The sequence below is a fragment of the Vitis riparia genome, chromosome 18, assembly GCF_004353265.1.
Source record: "Vitis riparia cultivar Riparia Gloire de Montpellier isolate 1030 chromosome 18, EGFV_Vit.rip_1.0, whole genome shotgun sequence".
Lineage (NCBI taxonomy): Eukaryota > Viridiplantae > Streptophyta > Magnoliopsida > Vitales > Vitaceae > Vitis > Vitis riparia.
Window position 1 is genome coordinate 38,983,004 of NC_048448.1, and position 22,541 is coordinate 39,005,544.

Genomic DNA, 22,541 nt, shown 5'->3' on the forward strand with positions numbered 1-22,541 from the left:
TTTGGATCTCGCAAAGCTTAGATGATAAGTAAGATTTTTGTGACAGACACATCCAACTTTTTTTCAAAAAAATTAAATCATAAGCTATGTTAATAAAATTAATTAAATAAAAATAAGTAAATAAATAAATAAAAATGCTATTGTAAGACGTGTGACAACTTATGCATAAAATAATTTTTTAGGTCTAAACAATACATTTGAAAAACTTTTGGAAAAAAAAAAATAGTTTTTTCAAAATTTTGAAAATAAATTTAAAGTATTTAAGAGTTGAGAATATTAAGAATATTTTTCAAAATTTTACATTATATATAAATATATATGATTTTTATTAAAAATAAGAAGAAACCATTTTTATATTTCAGTTTTCAAATATAATTTTATTCTTAAAATCAATTTAATTGTTTTAAAAATTTATTTTTAAAAACATTATCAAACACATCATTATTCAAAAAAGCATTATCAAAGAGACTCCCATGATTTCTTTTTCTTTCTTTGTTTCTTTCAATGTTTTTCATCTTTTATTTTTGTTTTTCCTCCTTTGAGAATAGGAATGGGCCAAGAGCATGAGAAGACCAAAGTAGAGGTCGATTGGACTTCATAGGTTGTCTTCAAGTCATGTAGAGAAAAGAAATTCTCTGCTTAGCTTACAAACTAGTTGGCTCATTTTTGTATTCTTTGAAACAAACTACCATTCTAAGGGGAGATAGGCATGAGTTGGAAATTTTCATGCAAATTCCCTGCACTTTCCATTCTACATGGGACAATAATGAAATGAAACTTAAATTAAATTAAATTACAAATAAATGAGACTATATTTTGTTACATGCCCCTATCATCATTAGCCATCACTTTTCAATATGGTACCAAAAAACTATTTTTCAATACCATATAGAATGACCTTTTGGCATATGTTTCTTTCTTTTGGCAAAGAATCCATGGGGAAACATTTTGTCTCATATGTTGATGAAGCAAATCCTAGGTGATATGTTTCCCATCCTAAGCTACTTTGATACTACAAAGATTTTGAACTTTTTTTGAAATTGTTTTTGAAAACAGTTTTCAAAAAATGATTTTTTAAAACAGTTATTGCTCATAATAAAATTTAATTTGAGAACTTACAATATGAAAAACAGCTTGACTTATTCTCTGTAAAGCTTTTATATACATATAAAGTTCCTAAAATGTTTTTCATGTTTTCAATTGTTGCTCAAAACATTATACAAAAACTAACTTAAAACAGTCCAAATTTGTTCTGAAAAACAACCTGTTATTAGAACAAATTTTCAAAAAACTATTTTTTTGTTGTAAGTTTGCCATGTGTTTTCCAAACAAGACCATAGTCAAAGTGTTTTCCTTTTAACAGTTAAAACAGAAAACAGTTTTCAAAAACATTTCCAAACAAAGCCTTTGAGAAGGCACTACCATTGATATGGTTAGAAAGGCCTTCAAGTTGCTTTCATTTTAACAGTTAAATATGCTTAGAAATGGACTTTTGATTACATATGGGACATATGCGGGATGCAGAAAGCAATAGGCATTTTGCCTGCAACCTGTATTAGCAAACCACCATAATCACAAGTTAAACATGCTGCAGTTGCACCCGAATATCGACTTTTAAATTCACGATTACCATCAGGAACACTAACAAGACAGCGTGTTTAGCATTCACATTGGATAATATGCGACAAGGGAAACATTCTGAACAAAAAAGAAAGCTGTAAATCTCCTGGCTTAACACGTGAAGAGGCACTTCAATTGCAGTTTCATATGCAACAATGACAAAACTTAAGCTTCCGGTTAGCATGATCCCCCCATCCACCAAATGAGATCACGGTCATAGCAGGATTTCCCAATGTCAAATGCGAGCAAGCTGAATTTGAGGAGCATGAACCTGTTATCGTTCTATAGCATGTCCTCATGATAAAGATGGAGGCCAAGACCAAAGCGTGCACAAGCACGCCTGAAAGCCATTGCTTCCGCCTTCTGTACAGGATCTCCATAGCCTGTGTCCTCTACTAAAGCAGTTCCTGTTGACTCTCTGTACATCTGGTGGAAAGACAAATAATGTTACGGGCAATTCAAGTTAGTTTTCCTTCAGGGGTTTGGCCTCTTTTCATTTTTGAGATAAAAAACAAAGTAGCTGATGCTGCTGACCAATTACCTAGTTTTAGACGGGGTTTTCCCTGAAGGTTTTGTTATTTTTAGTCTTTTCCTTCATATTCAATAAACTGTGTTCGAGTATATGCTATGCATTATGAATATAAATCCTAACAGCTTAAGTTTTTAAGGCATTGATTGTCTAACATGGTATCAAAATCTCATTTAATGGGAGGTCTTGACAAATTAAATCTATTTTCTATATGATGGAATAGTAATTCTAAAATCAGGAGAATATGAGTAATTTGACGTCTTTCCTCATGCCTTCGCCTACTAGAATATTGTTATAACGTCTTCAGAGTACTTGAAACAATGAAGCAAGACGAGCAAGATGTACAACTTGAGTTGTTCGTTTAAATACTCCTTCCAGAATCATAAATACCTTGATATCATTGTTATTCCATCGTGATTTTAGAAGCATACCTATAAAAATCTGCGGAATTATAATTCAAATTATAATCAGATGTTAATATCCCCTTTCCTGTCAATCAAGTTCATTGTTGTCTCATTATTCAACACACTTGTTTCACCACTTTCCCAATCAACAACTCTACTTTTCTAGACCAGAACAGCATCCTGTGCCTTAGATGAATAGGAAATCTTCACAATAAACAATCATTCCAAGATCACATAATACCATTTTGAACCAGATGCTTGTGTAATTTTACCAGATTTTATCCGGGTTTCCAACATCTAAATCCCAAAGCTCATCTGCAACTTAAGAGAACATCATTTCCATCCTATTCTTGGTTTTGGCTATGTATTTTGCGACAAAAGATATTGTTGAAGTTCATCAAATTCTAAATCTCATTATTCAAGATAACAGCACTCTACTCTGCCTAAGCATCTCTAGATCAAACCACCATTTCACACCACAGTGCTCTAGACAGTTGGGAATGCATAGGCAAGAGGTGTGTCATGCACCAAGCAGCAAGCTGAACCTTCAGCATGTCCCCATATCCCAAATTGAATCAAAAGCCAATTTTGAAGTTCTCCCAGATTACAATATTGCTTTGTCCAGAGATACCCCGAAACTTCAACAATGATCATTGGTATAGATCATTTTTCTCCATAGCCTATCTTAGATCATCACAGCCCTTTACAATGACCAGCAATTATCCTTGTAAAAGGATTTACCAATTTTTCTCAGACAAACAACAAACCTGAAGCCAGCTAGATTATCTTTAAGAGTGGTACAGATATTTTAGTTCTCAAAATTTTCGTAGTATTTTTAACAGTATGAAAAGGAATTGGTGTCATGACTAAAATCCACATTTGACCTCATTTTTGTGAGGCAGTTCATACTTCTTCAACCGCAATCAAGCCTCCACTTTCCATAAAAATTACATCATACTAACTGTATATCCATGTACTTATAAATCTGTTACGAAGCTGCAAAGGGGTTTTATATAGTCTGGGCCTCTAAATCAGAACCTAAAAGGAATCATTTAGTAGGGTGTGCTGGTGTATGCTGTCCTTAAGATGGTGGGTTTAGGTCTAGGCACCATGAGTCTCAGGACTAAATCCTTTATAATGATTTATATATGTGCATTTGCTGCTGGGCTTTTTATGATACTTCTAATCGAGAAATTTAAGAGCACTATTAAATCTAATGGGTATTTTCTGTTGTTATTTCTGCACCAGGACAATGTTCAAAACCAAACAAATTGATATAACAGGCACAAGCTCTGAAGTTTAACATGAAAAAAATTACCTCTGCATCAGTCCCATAAAGTGTTACACGGTAAACAACAGATACAGATTTTCCATCTGCAGAATAGGTGATGCTTCGAACCTCCCCAGACCATTCTACAATAAGAAGAGCAAAATGAATCATTGTGAGAGTTAAATGATTTGAAAGCCTTCTTATAATGAACAGTCACAAGTTTGACTGGGGAAAAAAAAAAAAATGAAGAAAAGGAGTGAAACATACCGGGAGCATGTAAATTCATAATCCTATTTACAATGTGCCTGCATATGATGAAAATTGATTACAGGGAAATCTTAACCATAAGCTATGCCTTTTGGCAAACTACACATTAAAGCTAAAATCTGATTAAAGCTGCTAAATGGAGTAGAAAGTAGGGGTATTCAAAAAACCAATTGGCTCAACAAAAACTGACTGAATTGACTGATTGAAGTTCAAAGATCTTTTCAAAATTTTTGTTTTCTAAACATAAAACAAATTGGACAGTTGGTCTAAGATTTCCCATTTAAAAAACCGAATAATAAACCAAACTGAATTGAAAGTTATATATACATACATATGATATACATGCATCGTGCAACTATTAGTTATATTATTAATTTGGCACACATCTTCCACTGTGGATGGGATCCCAAAATAGGTTCAAATAAAAAATAAAAAAGGATCAAACCTTTCAAATCCATTTCAAATTTTCCTTTTCTCGGTCTTCTTCTTACTCTCCCCATTAGATTATAATAATATGTTTTGAAATGAGCAGCAATCATGTGGTTTAAATAGGTTTTTGGTTATTCAAGTCTTTTGGCCCAAAATGCCTAATTGTCAGCATTTTGGCTTTGGGTCAAATTGGCAGAAAAAAAAGGTTTTTCTGTTAAATCAAACTAAATCAAAGTGAAGTAAACCAACTTATATCAGTTATCGTTAATAAACCAAACCAAACCCATCGATTTCCTCTTTAATTTCAATTAGTTCTGTTTTTAATGGAAAATTGGTTAGATCAATTTGGTTTGATTTTAATCCTAAAAGCCAAACACAACCCTACTAGCATCAAATAGAGGTCATATATCAGTGGTTATAAATCAATTTTAATGAGACTACTCGGAGAAGAAACACGTAGGGCCTCTCTAGTAGTGAAAATCAGAATGTGGTTTTCCCAAAAAAAGGTTCTAATTTTTTGGAAATATTTTCAAAAAGGTTTTTAAAAACATGTCACCAAACACATTTTCTTTGTCAAATTCATCTTCTGTTATGATAACGACAGGTATTCTGATAAAGCATCACTGCACTTTGTTGATCACAATTATCTCCCACTGTTAAATCGTTCTCCTTTGCATTTTGCACACCTTTGATTCCATTAATCATCCACATAGAATCCAACAATCATTCCCGGAAAAACTTTTCCCCGGGAAATTTTCCCACATTGCGTCTAAAATTTTATCACAATGTTAAAATTTCTGTATAAATGTCAAAGTTCTGCTTAAATTTCATGATTCTCCAAACTTCAGAACAAACTCAACTCAAAACAAACAGACACAGAACAAAGAATTTTCCGGGAAAATAAGGAAAGCCCACCAAGCAAGAAAATTCATACCAGGGAATGTATTTGATGGAAAACCCATCTTCCGTACGGACTTTGACGAGGGTATCGGGGACTTTTTTGCTGAGTTCTTTGAGGATTTCAGAGAGGGGTCTGCTGATTCCGGAGGTTGGAACGACGTCATCTAAGCGCTCTGGCTCTGGTTCTGGTTCCGGAACTATCACTCTTCCTTTCTGTGTAGCCTTTGCGTAGGATCGAAGAGAGCTGACAAGCAATGATTTGAGAGTCGGAGAAGAAGGTGAAAGTGGGTTTTTTGTGAGAGATTTCAGCAAAAACGACGTCATTTTGAAGTCTCCCTGTGTCTGTGTCTGTCTCTGTGTCTGTCTCTGTCTTTTCTTCAGTCGCAAAACCCTATTTTATAGGGTTTTAGAAGTGGGCCCAAATTAAACCCCAAAATTGGGCCCAAAGTAAAGCCCAAATATTTGTCCTTTAAATTGGGTCAAAGGCTTTTCCTTGGCCTTCGTGGGCATATCTGGGTGAGATGAAGATTGGCTTTCGCATGCATGCAAAGGCAGAAGGGAGATTTCACTGTGAGGGAAAAATGTATTTCGACATGCTCATACGAAAAAAAAAACCCATAAAATAAGAACCTAAATTTATAAAATACAAAATTTAAATATCCATTTAAAAATAATTAGTATTTCATGCATTTTTTGGTTAAAGGTACTATTTTGACCATTCAAATATATCTTTTAATGATATACATTTGACTATTTGCGGTACTATATTTAACAATTGAGTATATAGATTTTGAATAATTTTTAGAAAGTTTCTACTTTATAATTATTTTTACATGAGTATACGGAAACTCATTTTTTCCTTTTAGGTTTTCAAAGAGACTTTGCCAAAGTGTTTTCAAAATAGTTTTTAAAAGCCGTTTTATGATATTATGTAAAACAAATGTTTGCTTGAAAGCCTAAAATGTTTTAAATATATTTTCTATATTTTCAAAATAATTTTTATATGTATTAATTTATTTTAAATCATTCTCCATAGGTATATAATTATTTTTTAAAACAATATTTTAAAAATAAATGAAAATAACTAAAAGATGTTATTTGAAAAAAAATCATGTTTTCTATTTTTAAGAATAAAAAAAAAAAAAATTATGTTTTCCAATTGTCAAACATGTTCTCCTAGGCCTTTTTTTTTTTTTTTTGCCTTAAAAAACATAAAACTATTTTAAAAAATAATTACCAAACATAACAGTTTTAAAAAATTGTTATAAAAAATTATTTTTTGGAATTATTTTTGAAGCCTATGCTTGTCATCTTCCTTTCATTCATTTTCGAAGGCTCCACCTTTGGATGTTACTATAATGATCACTACGAGCGAATGGATGTAGGTCAGGACATCGATGTTTATGATTCTGATCGTGACTGAAAGTTGGTGAATTGTTCATTTAGCTTGGGCTTGTTAACCTAGATCTACTTGTTTATGGCCTGGTTATTGTAAGATGAACCATCCATCACTCCAATGTTTTCTAGTCCTAAACACTTGAAAGGCTCAGTTTCACGGCTTATTCACATGGTCGACCGTTCTCATCTTTCAGGCCACCGAGTTTTTGACTGATCCAACTTCAAAAAAAACAAGACGTTTCAACCTCTTGGACTGGTTTTGATCAAATCCAAATTTCAAAACATTGCATAAAAGCTAAGCAAAAGCTGGGCGAAACAAGAAGCATCTTCCGTTCTTATTGCAATAGTGTTGCAGCATAGTGGGAACAAGCTAGCTAGGTTAATTTATACCTGATACTATATGAAACAAAAATGAAAAATCCATATGAAATAGCACACCAAGTACATATATTTAATTTTTGCTAGCAACAAGTAGGGACCCATGCATGAATGCATGAGTGTGTGTATGTATAAATATAGGAGTAGTGATTAAATGAGAGCCATTTGCTGGACATTGATGGGGTAGCAATCAGAGGGAGGACCATAGAAGGCCGTTTGAGCGAGGATGACATTGGCAGCCGTGGTTGGATGAAAGGCATCCCAAAACACATATTCATTCCTGTTTAGGCATGGCATTTGCATAGGCAGACATGTTATCTGCCCTTGGTTTCTTCCTAGTCCACAGCACCCTCTATCCACTACTCTGAACCCTGCATGCATTCACATATAGTCATAGTCTCATTACTAGAATCCATAGTCACTGTTTCATACAATATATCACACGTTAATTTATCAGTTACCCTAAAAATTTAAGAAGAATGTGGGGAATGGACTAAGAAAGTTTAGTAAATACACCAAATCTTGACATATTTCTCGTGTGTTATCTCTTGTACTTTCATAGGAGTTCAACAAGTTTAATTAGGAACATCATGTGAAAAGTAAGATCGCTCACCATAAGTAGCAGGATTATTGAGAATGTCACCAAAAATACCATAAGTATTGCCATACACAAAGATGGAGCCAGGATGGTTCCCATTCAGCTGGTTGACGAGTGCCCTGAGCCCTTCATTGAAGGTACCAAGTATCTGATTATCGTAGTCGAGACATCGACCGGGCGGCGCCAAGGCTCGCTGGTTTGGCATGCAACCAAGTGGTCCAATCCCGGCTAGGAAGAACTTCCTTAACCCTAAACTATACAGTGCCTGCATTTATACATGCATGCTAATTAAAGATAAAGAGTCATAAGCTTGAGAACATGATCAATGATACACTTAAAAAATGATATGAATTTTAGCTAATTATATCATAATTCGTTTAATAAATAAGTCATGTTTGAATCTAACATATTTAAACTATTATTTAATCATATCAAAATAACTTATGACTTATTCGTTTAACTCATATACATTACAAACTTCAATTTAAAAATGATAAAAATTAAACTTTTCTAAATATCTATATCATATAATTAAAAATATTTAATTAAATAATTATAGTATATTCTATCTTATAATTCTATCTTAACGATAAAATTAAAAGTTTAATTTATCTTCTACCTTATAAATATCTATGTATAATTGGAAATTTGATAATTAAATTAATTAATATTTGAAAAAAAGGAAAACTTAAAAACAACTAAAAATATTGTAAAAGTAATATTTTATAAATTTAACATCTTAAGAGAGTAAATGGGTTTTGGTGGTATATTAATGATTCTAATAACTTAGAATTATAATAATTAGTTGGAATTGTGTTAATGGATTATTTGTGTTAATTTGTATAAATTTGTATAACTCGATTCAACTCATTTATTAAATGGGTTAAACAGGTTGTGCCATACCAGCTATGTATAAATACAGATGATTCACTATTAGGTATAACTTTCTTTTAATAAAACTAAGAATATTCAGATGTTTTCTATTAGATTTTTGATTTTTCAATATAATAAGTAAATAAACAAAAATTACCAAAATTTGACGAGCATAATGGTTGAGGAGGAGGTTGGCGAAATCCGGGGGACTATAGTTGTAGCTGGAAGGGTAGAGGGAAGGCATGAGGTAGTTGTTGAGGTAGTCATTGCTCCCGAAAACCATTATAACTATGGATTTGGCCAAGTACCGACTCAGAGTTGTTCCATTCGCCATTGTTCTCATTTGGCTCAATGTGGTCTCAAAATTCAGCACCTGTTGGCTCAAGCTAAACCTTTGTCCCTGCACCGATCCATTCCACATTCCAAGCACTTGTATTAACATAATATTGGTATAAGTACAATCATGATTTTATCATCAGTGCTCGCAATTAAGGTAATTAAGAATTTGATTCATAGTGACCCCAAGAGGGTTAGAAGTACTTTCTAAGACTTAAAAATGTTTTCTTTAGAAAATTTCAAAAATTGCTTCTAAAATTTTTAGAAAATAATTTTTAGAAATCACTTAAAGCTCATTTGGGAGTAATTTTGAGGGGATTTAAAACGTCCACTTATATTAATTAGATGTTTGACAAACTTTGAAAATCATTTATGATGAATATATTTCTAACAAAAGTGCCACAAAAGTGCTTTTACAATAATTGCTTGCTCTCTGGTCCAAGTAATAATAGTAATGGAATTCAAGAGGTAGAAGTATGATACGTAGTTTTGGCCAGTTTCATCAAGGATGCCAGCAGCTGCTGAAGCATAATTCACTCCACTAAATATTTTGGACCCTGTTGAGCCAGGATCTGCGAAAGGTTGAGGATATGAAACACCTAACATCTCAGCTGCAAATCAGAAGGAAAAGAATTCGATATCAAATGACAAAATTCTACTCACATACTCAAGAGTTCATTCTCTTTAACTTTGCCAAATTTGCAGAAGCTGGTCGAAAAAAATGATACCTAAAGATTTATCAACATTTTCAAAAATTAATTCTTAAAAAAGGGTTTTTGATAAAGTTCTTAACAATGATATTTTCTTATTTTAAAAAATAAAATTTTGCTTGAGAAACTAATTTTAAAAAATGACTTTATTTGGCTTGTTTTAAATTACAACAACATATAAAATATGTCTAAGAATGATTGTATTCTTGATGTTTCCTTAACTAATAATACGGTATATAAAAAAATAAAAATATCTTAAATTTTTTTCGAAAGTCACCTTTTTTTTTAATCAAAATAAACAAATTATGGATAAACTATATCATCAAAAGTGTTTTTGAAATTGGAAAATTATTTTCCATTATTTAGAAAAAAAAATAATATTTTTTATTCTTATGAAGAAATTAAGAAAAACTAAAAATAATTTTTTTTTTGTCTAAAACTAACATCCATTGTCAACACTTTTGATGTACAAATTTTGGATCCATCCATAATTTGGTAGAAGTGTAACAAACTTTGTCCCATTAAGAACACACATGATCACCGGATAAAATCAATAAAAAATTACCTCAAATGATATTCTTATGAGAAAATGAAAGATAGAGAAACATACCAAGTAGATCAACAATGGTTTTCCCATTACAAAACCTGCCAGTAGGGCCTCTGAAATCAATCCCGTAAGGGTAGTAGTTTGATTTGGCTATGGAGTCCAGGAAATTGTTGTTGCCATCATCTATCAACGAGTCTCCAAAACAAAAGATCGCTGGAACCCTCTGCGATCTTGCAACCTGAGTCGAGAATTGTAGACTAAGCAGCAGCAGAAGCAGCACTGCTGCAGACCGCAGTGGTTGTTGCTTCACCATGGTGATCATCATCCTCTCAAACCTAATTGTCAAGATGGCTTTAGAAGATGAAAAATGAGAGGGTTGATATAGAGGTGGCACAGGATAAGATTATCCTCTTGAAACCGCTAAGTATGAAGGAAAAGGCCATGAAATGTTGCTTTTTCTTTGTGCTTTTTTCCGGGTTTTAGTTGGTATTTTTTGGATGGCCGTTTTGCCTTTTTCTTTTAAGCCTTGGGGTGGGTGCATGGATGTGTGTCACTTTGTGAGTTTGTATGTCAGCAAAGAGGCACGTAAAAGGCTTCCATCAAAGCAAAAACTAACAATTTTGTGGTTTGTCTTATCCTAGATTCGAGGTTCCACTAGATAATTCGAGTTTCGTGGAAAAGAATGTTTTTCAAGGGGGGAAAAACAAGCGTATCTAGCTTAAGCTTGGAAATAAGGTATAATTTCGCAATTGCTAATATTAAAATTACGTTTTGTAGTGATTCTTTAAAGTGTTTTTAGGGAAAATATTTTTTCTAAAAATATTTTTAGAAAAATAACCTATAAAATATTTCTTTACAAAATATTATAAATGATTTTCTAATATTATAAATTTATTTTTTAGATTTTTTAAAAAATATTTTAAAGTTTGTCAAATATTTAATTTTTTTTTCAAAAACAATTTTTAAGTTAAAAATATTTACTGAAATCACTGTTAAATGAATTCCTAAAGTACATTTGGAAATATTTTTATTCGAAATATCTTTAATAAAACTATTTTTTCTTAAAGGTTTTTCGGAGAATCAGTTATAAAGTGTTTTTTTAGAAAACATTATAAGTGATTTTTTAGAATTTTAAAAATGTTTCCTACGATTTATCAAATACTTATTTTTCTTTTTAAAAATATTTTTTAAACTAAAAATATTTTATAAAATTATTACCAAATAGAATCTAAATTATACTGTACTTATTAGGATTTCACTTTAGAACATTAACATTGGTTTTATAATGTACTTATCATGATTTCACCATAAAACAACACTGGTTTTAGTGACTTTCGTAGTTATAATTGACTTACAATTGCAAATAATAACATTGGCCATAATACATTTTTTGAGTTTGGCTTAAAACTATAGCTATTAATATTAGTTTCTTATATATATATATATATATCATACTAGTTAATATTAGTTATAGTGCATTTTTTAATTTGGATTATGACCATAGTTATTAATATTTATTCTTGTGATTTTCTAGTTTTGCCTTTGACAAAGTATTTGTTAATGTTGGTTACATTGCTTATCTTAAATTTAGCTTTAAACCACAGTACTTAGTTTTGACTTCAGTTATTTTTGTAACTTTGGCTTAAAACACTCTTAGTAATGTTGAACAGCCATATAGACCAAGAGAAATAAGATGTTCCCAGCACTTAAGATTATACCTTCTTAAGATTACATGGTACTTTGGAGTGTCTAGGAAAACAAAACACTAGAGTGATGGATGGTTCATATTACAATGAGCCAGAGGACTAGACCTAGCTTATCAATTCAACAACTTTCAGTCACTAAAATGATCAGAATCACTAGAGCATCAAAAAGAGATAGAACCTTCACACATGAACGCAGGAATGTGAGAAGCAAGCTCCAATATCTCAACATCATTCTTATCAAAGCCAATGCAATTCCTGACGTCCAAATGAACAATCTCTTTGCAGCCTAGCAATATCAGCACTAGATATTCCTGCTTATAGAATGTTGATCCCTCTAGAACCAAGTACTTAAGCTTCGGTAGTGAGGTGACAATGGCTGAAGCAACTTCACTCCCAACATTGGTACCTCGAGCTGCTAGCTTAGTGATGTTGCAATGAAGACTGATTTTCGCTAGGGCTTTCCCACTGTGATTTCCTCGTCCAAAATCCAACGTTTCCAGGTTTTTCCAGTTGCTCAACAGTTTTGGAATAATAGTTACTTCTTGGGAAGGTCGAAGAGATGATCGAATGCAACGCTCAGCAATATTGAGAGACAAAGCCTTCAATGCAGGACACCTGAAAATAACAATTACCAACAGTACTACATGAAGCCATTTATTGAATTCTAATTAAGCTGCAAGGAAGACGATACGATTGCTTGAATTGGCCTTTCCTCTAATTCTAGGATATTTTCATCTTTACTCTAATTGTTGTGTTCCTTTTTAAAGTATAGAAAATTTTTGGTAACTTACTCATTCGCAGCATACTTTAATGCCTTTCCACAGCAGCAGAAGGAGAGGCTAAGCTCAGTAGCACATCTACGACTACGGTTAATCACGAATTTCATGAATGCAGTGATAGGAAAAGGACATCCAACTTCCGTCAAGCCCTTGATATAGTGACGGTGACCATATTCACTTATTATCCTTCCCGGATATGGAGTGCAGATATAATCCCATGCGCTACAAGGTTTGATGTCTTCAGGAAAAATAAGATGTTCCCAGCACTTAGGATCGAGGGTAGCTTTATACCATGGCTTGCATACCAAGGGAACATCCAACAACAATGACTCCATCCCAACTCTCCCAAACACATTCACCAAACAGTCTAGGTTTAGCTCTTCCCATTTTCGTCCTTCCATCTGAGAAAATGAAATATTTTTCATTCAAAAATAAAAACAAAATTGATACATAGATTCATGGCATAAAATAACCTTAATTTGTACATCATAAGGTATAGTTTTGAATTTTGAAGGAAAAATATGTGAAAGTAAGACATCTTAAGAATATATATTCCAGGTATTATGCATGAAACATACTTATATCGAATTCATGAGATAATACAGAGAAGGAAAAAGGTTTATGCAGAATTTTCTTCAATGAAGAGAATTAGATTTACCTGAAGTTTTTGTGAAGAACTGGAGCGTTAAAATGGTGGTTGGATATCGGTATGCAATACTTTTTTATTGTATGCAACTGAATATTTAAAGAGTTATACTTGACCACCTTTTCAACTTCTATCTGTCTCATTTAAGACTTCACCACCCTTTCAACTTCCAATTTTCATTGAATTTTCAGGATTCAGCTTGTTAATTTATAAAACTTTTAACCTTCCGATGAACTTTTAATACAATATTCATTGATTACAATCTAGAGTGTGGCCGGCCTGTCTTTAATTTCTTTCTTAGTAATTAAACCCCATGGCTTTTTTGGGATGATTGTGCGAAAAAAGTAGAAAAGAATTCAATTTTTTTTTTTTTTTTTTCTGATATATGTGTAATCAAATATAGTTCAAATTATATATATATATTCTAAGAACCAAACATAACCTAGATGTTTGGGAGTATGCAAAGGTGGGTATGAAGTGGAATGATGAATGCTTCTACACTTTCTATCGGCTTCATGAAGAGAGATCCTAGTTGAGAGGTGCCCTAATTGATTTATTCCCCAATTTCCTTGATTTTACTCCAAGTTGATGTCTTTGAATAACATAGGATATATGAATTTTGCAAGTCTCCTGGAAATTATGCTATAAAAACCAGATTGTTACTTGTTTTGGTCCTGTAGGTGCTAAGGTTCTGATTTGCCATGATTTGGGTATAGCAGAGGTTAGGGGTAAGCCTTAATTTTAGATTTGAAAGAGATGGGCTTTTTAAGTTTAGGGTCATCCAATTAATCCAACCCCAATCCAATATCCTAATAACTAATCGAAGACTTGAGGTTGCCTTGAATTTGCAGATTGGATGGGGCTTTGAATTGGGATGATCTCACTTTGTTTGTAAATAGGGTAGGTCTGAGTTTGGATAGCTTCTCGTTTTCTTATTCCTTTTCTTGCATCATCGTCAAACCTTTTCCAATTTTGTGTTTAGAAGGAGGGGTAATTATGGAGCAATGTTCTTCAATCAATGGAGTATACACTATTACCTCATTTATAGCAAATCAAAAATTTCTATTATTTACATCTTTAACCCAACCTAGACAACTTACAGATTAATCACGTTATTAAAGTTTAACAAACAACACAAGTTTGGCAGCAAATATGATGGTCTTGTTTAGGGTTGGGTTTTTTTTTTTTTTTTTTTTTTTGTTTTTTTTTTGGGGCTTCAATTATAAGTAGAATAATGCATTAAAAAAAAAAAATCACAAATATTGCAGTATTTTAGGACTTTCAAAATGAGCTTTTTGATAAAATTGACACTTTTATGAAATTAATTATGACCCAAACACATTTGAAAGTTCAAAATAAATTTTGCCTTATTTTCTTTTATCTATGGAAGCTTAATCCCATATCGTTAGCCTAAAAAGGAAAAAACAAAAAAAAGGCTCTGGTTTGGAAAACTCCAATCAAAATATCTCCTAATAATATTGGTACATTTTAAGTGCAACAAATCAAAGCTTAAGAATTATTTTTAAGAACTATTTTCAATAATTAATTTAAAAAATGTTTCATACAGCTCCTATGAGTTTGAATCTTTTTGCTTGAAACTTCTTTCACTTGTTTGTTTCCTTTATTCATTAAGCCAACGAGCACTTTTCCCATGCATTTTAGATGATGGAGGTCTCTCCTTATTGATCAAGTTCTCTTGTGAGATATTCTGGAGTGGAATGAAGGAAAAGGAAAAGTTAAAAAAAGATCATATACAAGGGGTAAGCCATGGCACTGAAGTTTTGAAAATATTTGGTGGATTTGTTTTGAATTCTATAATGCATTTTATTTAAGTTTTGGATTAAGGAAATGAGAATTTTAAGATTATTATGTTTGATTTTTGGAAAGTACTAAGAAAAAGGAAAACAAAAATGAATAGGAAAATGATTTTCTCATATTTGGTTCACCATGAAAAATATGAGGAACTCTGTGTTAACAAGCCCAAGACCAATTGAAGTTAGCTCACCAAGTTTCGATTTTTAAAAGGGGCTCAGGAAGGCTTAGATCAATATTGCTTAGTCTGTCAATGGAAGAATTAAAATCCCTGAGCCTTCACACATGAATGCAGGAATATGTAAAGCAAGTTGCTATCTCTCAGCATCATCATCCTCAAAACCAATGCAGTCTCTGACGTCTAAACTCACAAGTTCTTTGCAGCCCTGCAATATCATCACTAGATTCTCCCGGTCAATGCCTGATACCTTTAGAAACAAGTATCTAATGTTTGGTACAAAGTTCACGAGGCCTGGAGCAATTAGCTGAGCAAAGTTCTTGCAATGAAGACTGATATGGGGTATGATTTCCGCCATATTATAGCTCCACTTGATTGGCAATACTTCAAGATTTTTCCACTTGCTGGTCAGTTTGGGATAAGGATGGATGATTCATAAGGTATAAAATCATGCAGAACCAGAACTTTCAGGGCAGGACACCTTCTTATCAATTCATTGCAAAAAAGACTTAGTTTTCTTTTGACAGATCTTAGCAGCATACTCTAGTGCCTTCTCGCTGCAGTGTTTCGGCAGCGCAAGAGTGGTAGCATATCCACTGCCACGATCGACTACCAACTTTATCAGTGAAGTGCATTCCATGAGTAACCTTATTGGGATATCTGCCTGCCCATATCACTAGGGTTGATGTCGGGAAAAACAAGATGTTTCCAGTACATAGGATTGAGGCTTGCTTTATACCATGACTTGCACACAAAGGGAACATCAAACGAAAATGACATATATATATTGGTTCTCAAAAAGTTCAAAGGAAAATACAAGGAAAAGAAAATATAAAGAAAAATTAGAAAGAAGAAAAAAACAAAAGAAAATAAAAAATCGATTTAAAGTCATTAAATTATTTTTACAGTTATTTAATTCTTCTATACAAAGATAATATAATTTTAAAATATATAAATTAAAGTTGCATTTACTTTCTTTTGTATTGTCCACTGTAAAACTAAACATGATAAAATCATTTTGTTTAGGCAATGGTGGACATGAGAGTATGTAAAGGTAGACATGAAGCAGAATGGTGAATGCTTCTACACACTTGTCAAAAAAAAAATGGTGAATGCTTCTACACTTTCTGTCAGCCTCATAAAGAGATCCTAGTTGAGAGGTGCCCCAATTGATTTCTTCCCCAATTTCCATGATTTTACTCCATGCTGATGTCTTTGAATGATAGAGGATATATGAATTCTGCAAGTCTCTTAGAAATTATGCTATCTTGTTTCTAAGTCCTACAGGTGCTAAGGTCTTGATTTGTCATGATTTGGGCATAGAAGAGATTGGAGGTAAGCCCTAATTTTGGACTGGAAAGAGATGGGCTTTTTAAGTTTAAAGTTTTCCAATCCAACCCGAATCTATGTCCTAATAACTAATCTAGATTGAGGTTGTTACAGAATTTGCAGATTGGGTAGGATTTTGAATTGGGGTGGCCTCACTTTATTTATGAATAGGGTAGGTATGGGTTCAGATAACTTATTTTTTTTTCTTATTCCTTTTCTTGTATCATTGTGAACCATTTTTCAATTTTGTATTTACTCTGGCAATGGTGGGAAAGAAGGGTAGCTATGGAGCAATGTTCTTCAATCAATACAGTATATATTATTAGCTCGTTTACAGCAAACCAAAACTTTTAACTATCCATTTCTTTAACCCACTTTCATTTCTTTTAACTTACATGCAACTTAGGAGCTTAGTAGAAATCTAGCCTACACAACTTACAGATTAATCATGTTATTCAAGTTTAACAAACAATAAAAGTTAGGCATTGAGCTTTTTGATAAAATTGGCACTTTTATGAAATTAATTATGACACAAAAACATTTAAAAGCTTAAAAAAAGTTTTTCCTTATTTTCTTTTATCTATGGAGGCATGTTGGGCCATAAGTTGGACAAGATCCCATACCATTAGCCGAAACCTAAAAAGAAAAAAGAAAATGCTCTAATTTGGAAAACTCCAATCAAAATATCTCTCTATAACATTGGTACATTTTATTTTATTTTTGATAGGCAAAAAGGAGATTGTATTAGAAAAGCCTAGCAAAGGCGAAAAGAGTACACACGAAGTATACCAGCAACGCCCAAGAAGCTAGGCCAAAAAAGATAACCTTTCTTCTATCTAGACAAAAACCACTCTATAAAGTCAAACAAGGACAAAAAATGATCCTCTAAATATACCCTACCCCAATTCACAAAAGTGTACAAAAAAGAAAGTTTTAGAGCTTGGTCAGAATGTTCAGTGTCATTGAACACTCTTTCATTTATTTCCTTCCATAATGTCCACATTAAACAAAGGGGAGCAACTCTCCAAGCTTTTTCCTTTCTCTTACTCATAGAAGCACCATGCCAAGCTATCAAATTCCTTTTGATTGAGGAATGCAGGACCCACTGCACATCAAAAAGGGAGAAAAGTAAGCTCCATAACATTGTAGCCTTTTTACAGAAAAACAAAAAAGCTAACTCTCATGGGAGCCCAAGATCTCCAAATAATGCTCCAAGAAAAGGTTCACTAGAGGCAAGTGTGAGGGATCTGTAGAGAGATCTAATAGAAAATGAGCCATTCTTGCTAATTTTCCAACTCAAAACATCCTCCACGTCACTATGCAAAACCAAAGGGTGTATTTTTTTGGAGCAAACCCTCCACATCTTCCATTTCCCAATCATTAAAGTGTCTTGAAAACAAAGGATTCCAACTTCCCACCTCTCCTTCCTTTTCCCAAGCATCGCACACCCATTGATCCTTGTTAACTGCCAATCTGAATAAATTAGGGAAAACATCTTTCAAAGCTTGGAACTCACACCACAAATCCTCCCAAAATTTGACCTTCCTCCTATTTCCCACTATAAAGCGGGATCTAGAGTGAATGATTTCCCAATATTTTCTGATGGCTTTCCACACTCCCACACCATAGGCTCCCCTCACTTCTTTTGAACATCAACCTCCCTCTTCCACCCCATATTTGTCTATGATTACTTGTTTCCACAAAGAATTCATCTCTACAGCAAATTTCCAGCTCCATTTCCCAAGCAAAGCTTTATTTAGGGCCACAAGACTGCGAATACCCAAGCCTCCTTGTCTTATATCAGTACAAACCGCACTCCAATTCACTAAGTGCGACTTTTTCTCTAAAGCGCCACCGCTCCACAGGAAGTCTGTTTGGATCTTTTCAAGTCTTACGCATACCTTCCATAGAATGACAAAAAGAGACATTAGGTAAATAGGGAGGCTTGAAAGGGTACTTTTTATCAAGGCAAGTCTCTCCCCTTTGGAAAGATATTGTCTCTTCCACAAGGACAAACGCTTTTTGAATCTTTCTTCCACTACGTCCCACAACCTTGAAGATTTGAAGGGAGCACCCAAGGGAAAACCTAAATAAGAAGAGGGGAGTTTCCCAATTCTATACCCCAAAATCGAGATGATATTCTCCAAAGAGTCAATCCTTCCTGTAGGGATAACCTCACTTTTATCCATGCTCACTTTTAACCCAGAGATAGCCTCGAACCATAAGAACTCCCAACTCAACTAACGCAATGGCACATTATTGGCCTTGCAGAATAAAAGGGTATTGTCAGCTAACAGGAGGTGGAACAGATCCATTTCTATTCCATTATTGTTTCCCACCTTAAACCCCTCAATGTAGCCCCCACTTTTGGCTCTAAAGAGCAGTTGGCTAAAAACTTCCATGACTAATAAGAAGAGATAAGGGGGTAAAGGATCCCCTTGTCTCAACCTCCTAGTGTTGCGAAAAAAGTCTAAAGGGGTCCTATTAATTAAAATTGAGAAGTTGGCTATGGAGATGCACCAACTGATCCAATTTATCCACTTTTTCCCAAACCCCATCTTGGACATAACTGAAATAAGACAATCCTAATTGACATGATCAAACGCCTTCTCAATGTCTAATTTTAGAAGGAGTCCAGGGATGTTAACCTTCAACCTGGAGTCTACTGCCTCGTTTGTAATGAGAGCGGCATCCAGAGTCTGCCTATTCTGGATGAATGCATACTGGTTATCTGAAACCCCTTCCTCATCAGCTTGTTTCAACCTATTAGCCAAGACTTTGGTGAGTAATTTGTAAAGGCTCCCAACCAAGCTTATTGGTCTGAAGTCTTTAAGCTCTTCCGCACCCTCATTTTTTGGAATTAAGAAGAGAAAAGTGGAGTTTAGGCTTCTCTAGAAAGTGTCAAGGCGAAAAAAATCACCAAAAAGGCCATAATCTCAACTTTGGTAAAATCCCAGGAAAATTGCTAGAAAGCCATGGTTAACCCATCCGGACCAGGCGCTTTATCTCTAGAGAGGCTACAAAGGCCTTCAAAAACTTCTTTTTCTGGAAAAGGCTCTTCTAAGCTTCTGGCCCTTTCTGTCCCCAGAACACAAAACTCTAAATTCCCCATTCTCGGTCTTCAGTCCTCAGTTTCCAATAACAAAGTCCTATAAGCCCTACACACCCTATTCTTGATATCTTCCGCACTAGTAAGGGAGTCCCCATTAATGTTCACCTTGGATAAGAAGTTCTTTCTCGCCCTGGCATTGGCCATCTTATGAAAGAATTTGGTATTCTTGTCCTCTTCCTTTAGCCATGTCTCCTTGGATTTTTGCCTCTAGAAGGTTTCTTCCATTAAAACACACTTCTTGTACTCCTCTAAATCCCCAAACGAGGCTTTGTTTCTTCAAATGATAGGGGATTAAGACTCTCATTTGAATCCCAAAACTGAATTTGAGAAAGAGCCTCAGATTTTTTAGCAGAGACATTACCAAAAACTTCCTTGTTCCATCTTCGTAGATTCCTTTTAAGGGCTTTTAGTTTTTCAGCAAGGCGGTGGTTGATAGATCCTACAACCGAGTAACCTGTCCACCACGCACAAACCAACTCTCTGAACCCATCTGATAGAAGCCACATATTCTTGAAGCAGAAGAGAGTCTTCCATTTTTTAACCCCCCGCGCCCTCTAAGAGAATGAGGCAATGATCAGAGGCAATTATGGGGAGAGCACTTTGAAAGACACCCGAAAAGTGATCTTTCCACTCGTTGGTGATCAGAAAGCGATCCAATCTAGAAGTTGCTTGAGAATTAAGACCGCCAAACCATGTGAACTGACCACCGGAAGAGGGCAGATCCTTTAGATTCAATTCCTCGATGACCTCAGAGAACCTTCTCATCTCTACTGTCAGATTGTGCCCATACCTTTTTTCCCCTGGAAATCTAATGGAATTGAAATCCCCCCCAACGCATCAAGGCTTATCCCAGAGGCATTTGATAGAGCCTAGCTCTTCCCAAAACTCCTCTTTTGCCCTCGAAAGGACTGGTCCATAGACACTAGTGAACACCCACATATAGTCGTCTTCCACATTCCTAAAATCACTTGAAATGGTGTAAACACCCCACTCCAACTCTAAGAGTTCCAGAACCTTATTGTCCCAAAAAACCAAGATGCCTCCTGAGGCATCCCCAACATCAACTACCCCCCAGTCCATGAACCTTCAAGTGCCCAAGCTTTTCACCATCTTTAACGACATCTTCGACACCTTTTCGTTTCTAAAAAACAAACTAAATATGCCTTCTGGGCTCTAACTACTGAATTAATCATCCATTTTTTGTCCCTATCATTGAGCCCTCTAACATTCCATGCAAGTATTTTAATATTTATCAATCTACAGGGATCAATTCCCATTTGCTCTTGCCACTTCTTTGTTTGCAGACTCTCCATAGCTAACTGGAAAATCCAACTTTTTCAGTTCCCTTTTAGAGCGCAATGCGGACACCACTTTTTTTTTTCTTTTTTTTTTTCTTTTTTTTTATAGAGTGTCTTCTTACCAGTCATTTTCTCCAACTTCTTTAACAACAAAACTATTTTTTCTTTCTATCCCTCAACCGACTTTCCCCAAAATCTACTGAAATCTTTGAAATTGGAAAACTCTTTGTTGGATGGTGTATCATCTTCAGAGGAAGCATTCTCAGGGAAAACCACCTTTGATCCATGTTGCACAACCATGGAAAGAGGCCCCTTTACAACATCGGCCCTTGTTTCCAGCGCGCCCACTTCCCATTCGAGAGAATCACCCCAACTCTTCAAGCATAGGGATGACTCTCCACGATATTCACCCAAAAGAATTAGAAAACGGCACCCAAGAAGGAGTAGTAGATTAAGATGACCCTTCCCTTCAAGAAGAACGAGACGGAGGAAGCGTACCTTTTTAGAATCTAAGGACTTCATCTAAGAGAGCAACGTCGGCAAGAGGCTTTGCAATCGCTGTCGAAAGAGACACGCAGGGATCAATGCCTTGTGAAGGACCTGCCGGGAAAGACGCATAGTGAATAGTGCCTTGCGAAGGACTCGTCGTAGAGGGAGGAAGTCTAGGGCTCCGAACGTGAAGAGACGCACGGGGATCAACGCCTTGCGAAGGACCCGCCGGGAAAGACGCACAGTGAATAATGTCTTGCGAAGGACCCATCGTCGAGAGATGACCCATCGCTGAGAGAGGGAGTCTAGGGCTCCAAACTTTTAGGAGAAGAAAAAAGAGTCTTCCTACCATTTGAAGAATAGGCCCGACCCACTTTTAGCTGGGCCTAACCTAAAGAAAGCCTTTTGAGGCTTCCACCAAAAGCAGAGCCCAAAGCCTAAGAATTAGAAGCAAAGACCTCTAATTCTGAGCCCAACCGAGCCCCCAAAGCCCCCGCACCATTGAGCTTCCCTTTCCTATCAGTACTTGCAACTGTTCCTGTCAGGAAAGGAGCAGAGTCCTCTCCCTCTTTATTAGAGGGCAGCGGGTCAACTGTCGACACTTGGCCAACCTCTTTCCCAGAGCAAACTCCTACAACTCTCGGGAAGGCGCGTGACCTAACCTCACCCTCAACCTTACCCTCTCTTCCCTTGCAACACCAAGAAGGCTGCACCTCACTGATCCAAGGAGCAGTCTCCCACCATAACTAGACCGTGAAACATATAGAACCTGTTACTAGCTGCAAAGAGCTTGGGAAATTCGACCCTCTTACTTTGATGAGGATTCTGGCCCACTGCAAGTTCCGACGTTCCATCGTATCCTCGTCAACACCAAAGATGAAAATATCGGTAATCACGGATATATCGGTAATTCGATTTTACAGATATATCGGA

The 22,541-nt window shown here is 34.9% G+C and overlaps 3 protein-coding genes across 3 annotated transcripts; all 3 read right to left on the minus strand.

The window, feature by feature from the left end:
• Positions 1-1,519: 1,519 nt before the first annotated feature.
• Positions 1,520-5,771, minus strand: LOC117906051 (DNA repair RAD52-like protein 1, mitochondrial). Its single transcript, XM_034818991.1, has 4 exons — positions 5,454-5,771; positions 4,091-4,128; positions 3,872-3,966; positions 1,520-2,046 (listed from the first exon to the last, which is right to left on the minus strand). Exons 1-4 carry the CDS (start codon positions 5,741-5,743, stop codon positions 1,903-1,905), a joined length of 567 nt encoding a protein of 188 aa, XP_034674882.1. The 5' UTR covers positions 5,744-5,771; the 3' UTR covers positions 1,520-1,902.
• A 1,574-nt stretch (positions 5,772-7,345) lies between these two features.
• On the minus strand, positions 7,346-10,572 carry LOC117905864 (GDSL esterase/lipase At1g71250). Its single transcript, XM_034818722.1, has 5 exons — positions 10,323-10,572; positions 9,486-9,613; positions 8,824-9,066; positions 7,809-8,058; positions 7,346-7,566 (listed from the first exon to the last, which is right to left on the minus strand). Exons 1-5 carry the CDS (start codon positions 10,570-10,572, stop codon positions 7,346-7,348), a joined length of 1,092 nt encoding a protein of 363 aa, XP_034674613.1.
• A 1,554-nt stretch (positions 10,573-12,126) lies between these two features.
• Positions 12,127-13,145, minus strand: LOC117905865. Its single transcript, XM_034818723.1, has 2 exons — positions 12,757-13,145; positions 12,127-12,580 (listed from the first exon to the last, which is right to left on the minus strand). The coding sequence occupies exons 1-2, from the start codon at positions 13,143-13,145 to the stop codon at positions 12,127-12,129; spliced, it is 843 nt and encodes a 280-aa protein (XP_034674614.1).
• Positions 13,146-22,541: the final 9,396 nt, after the last annotated feature.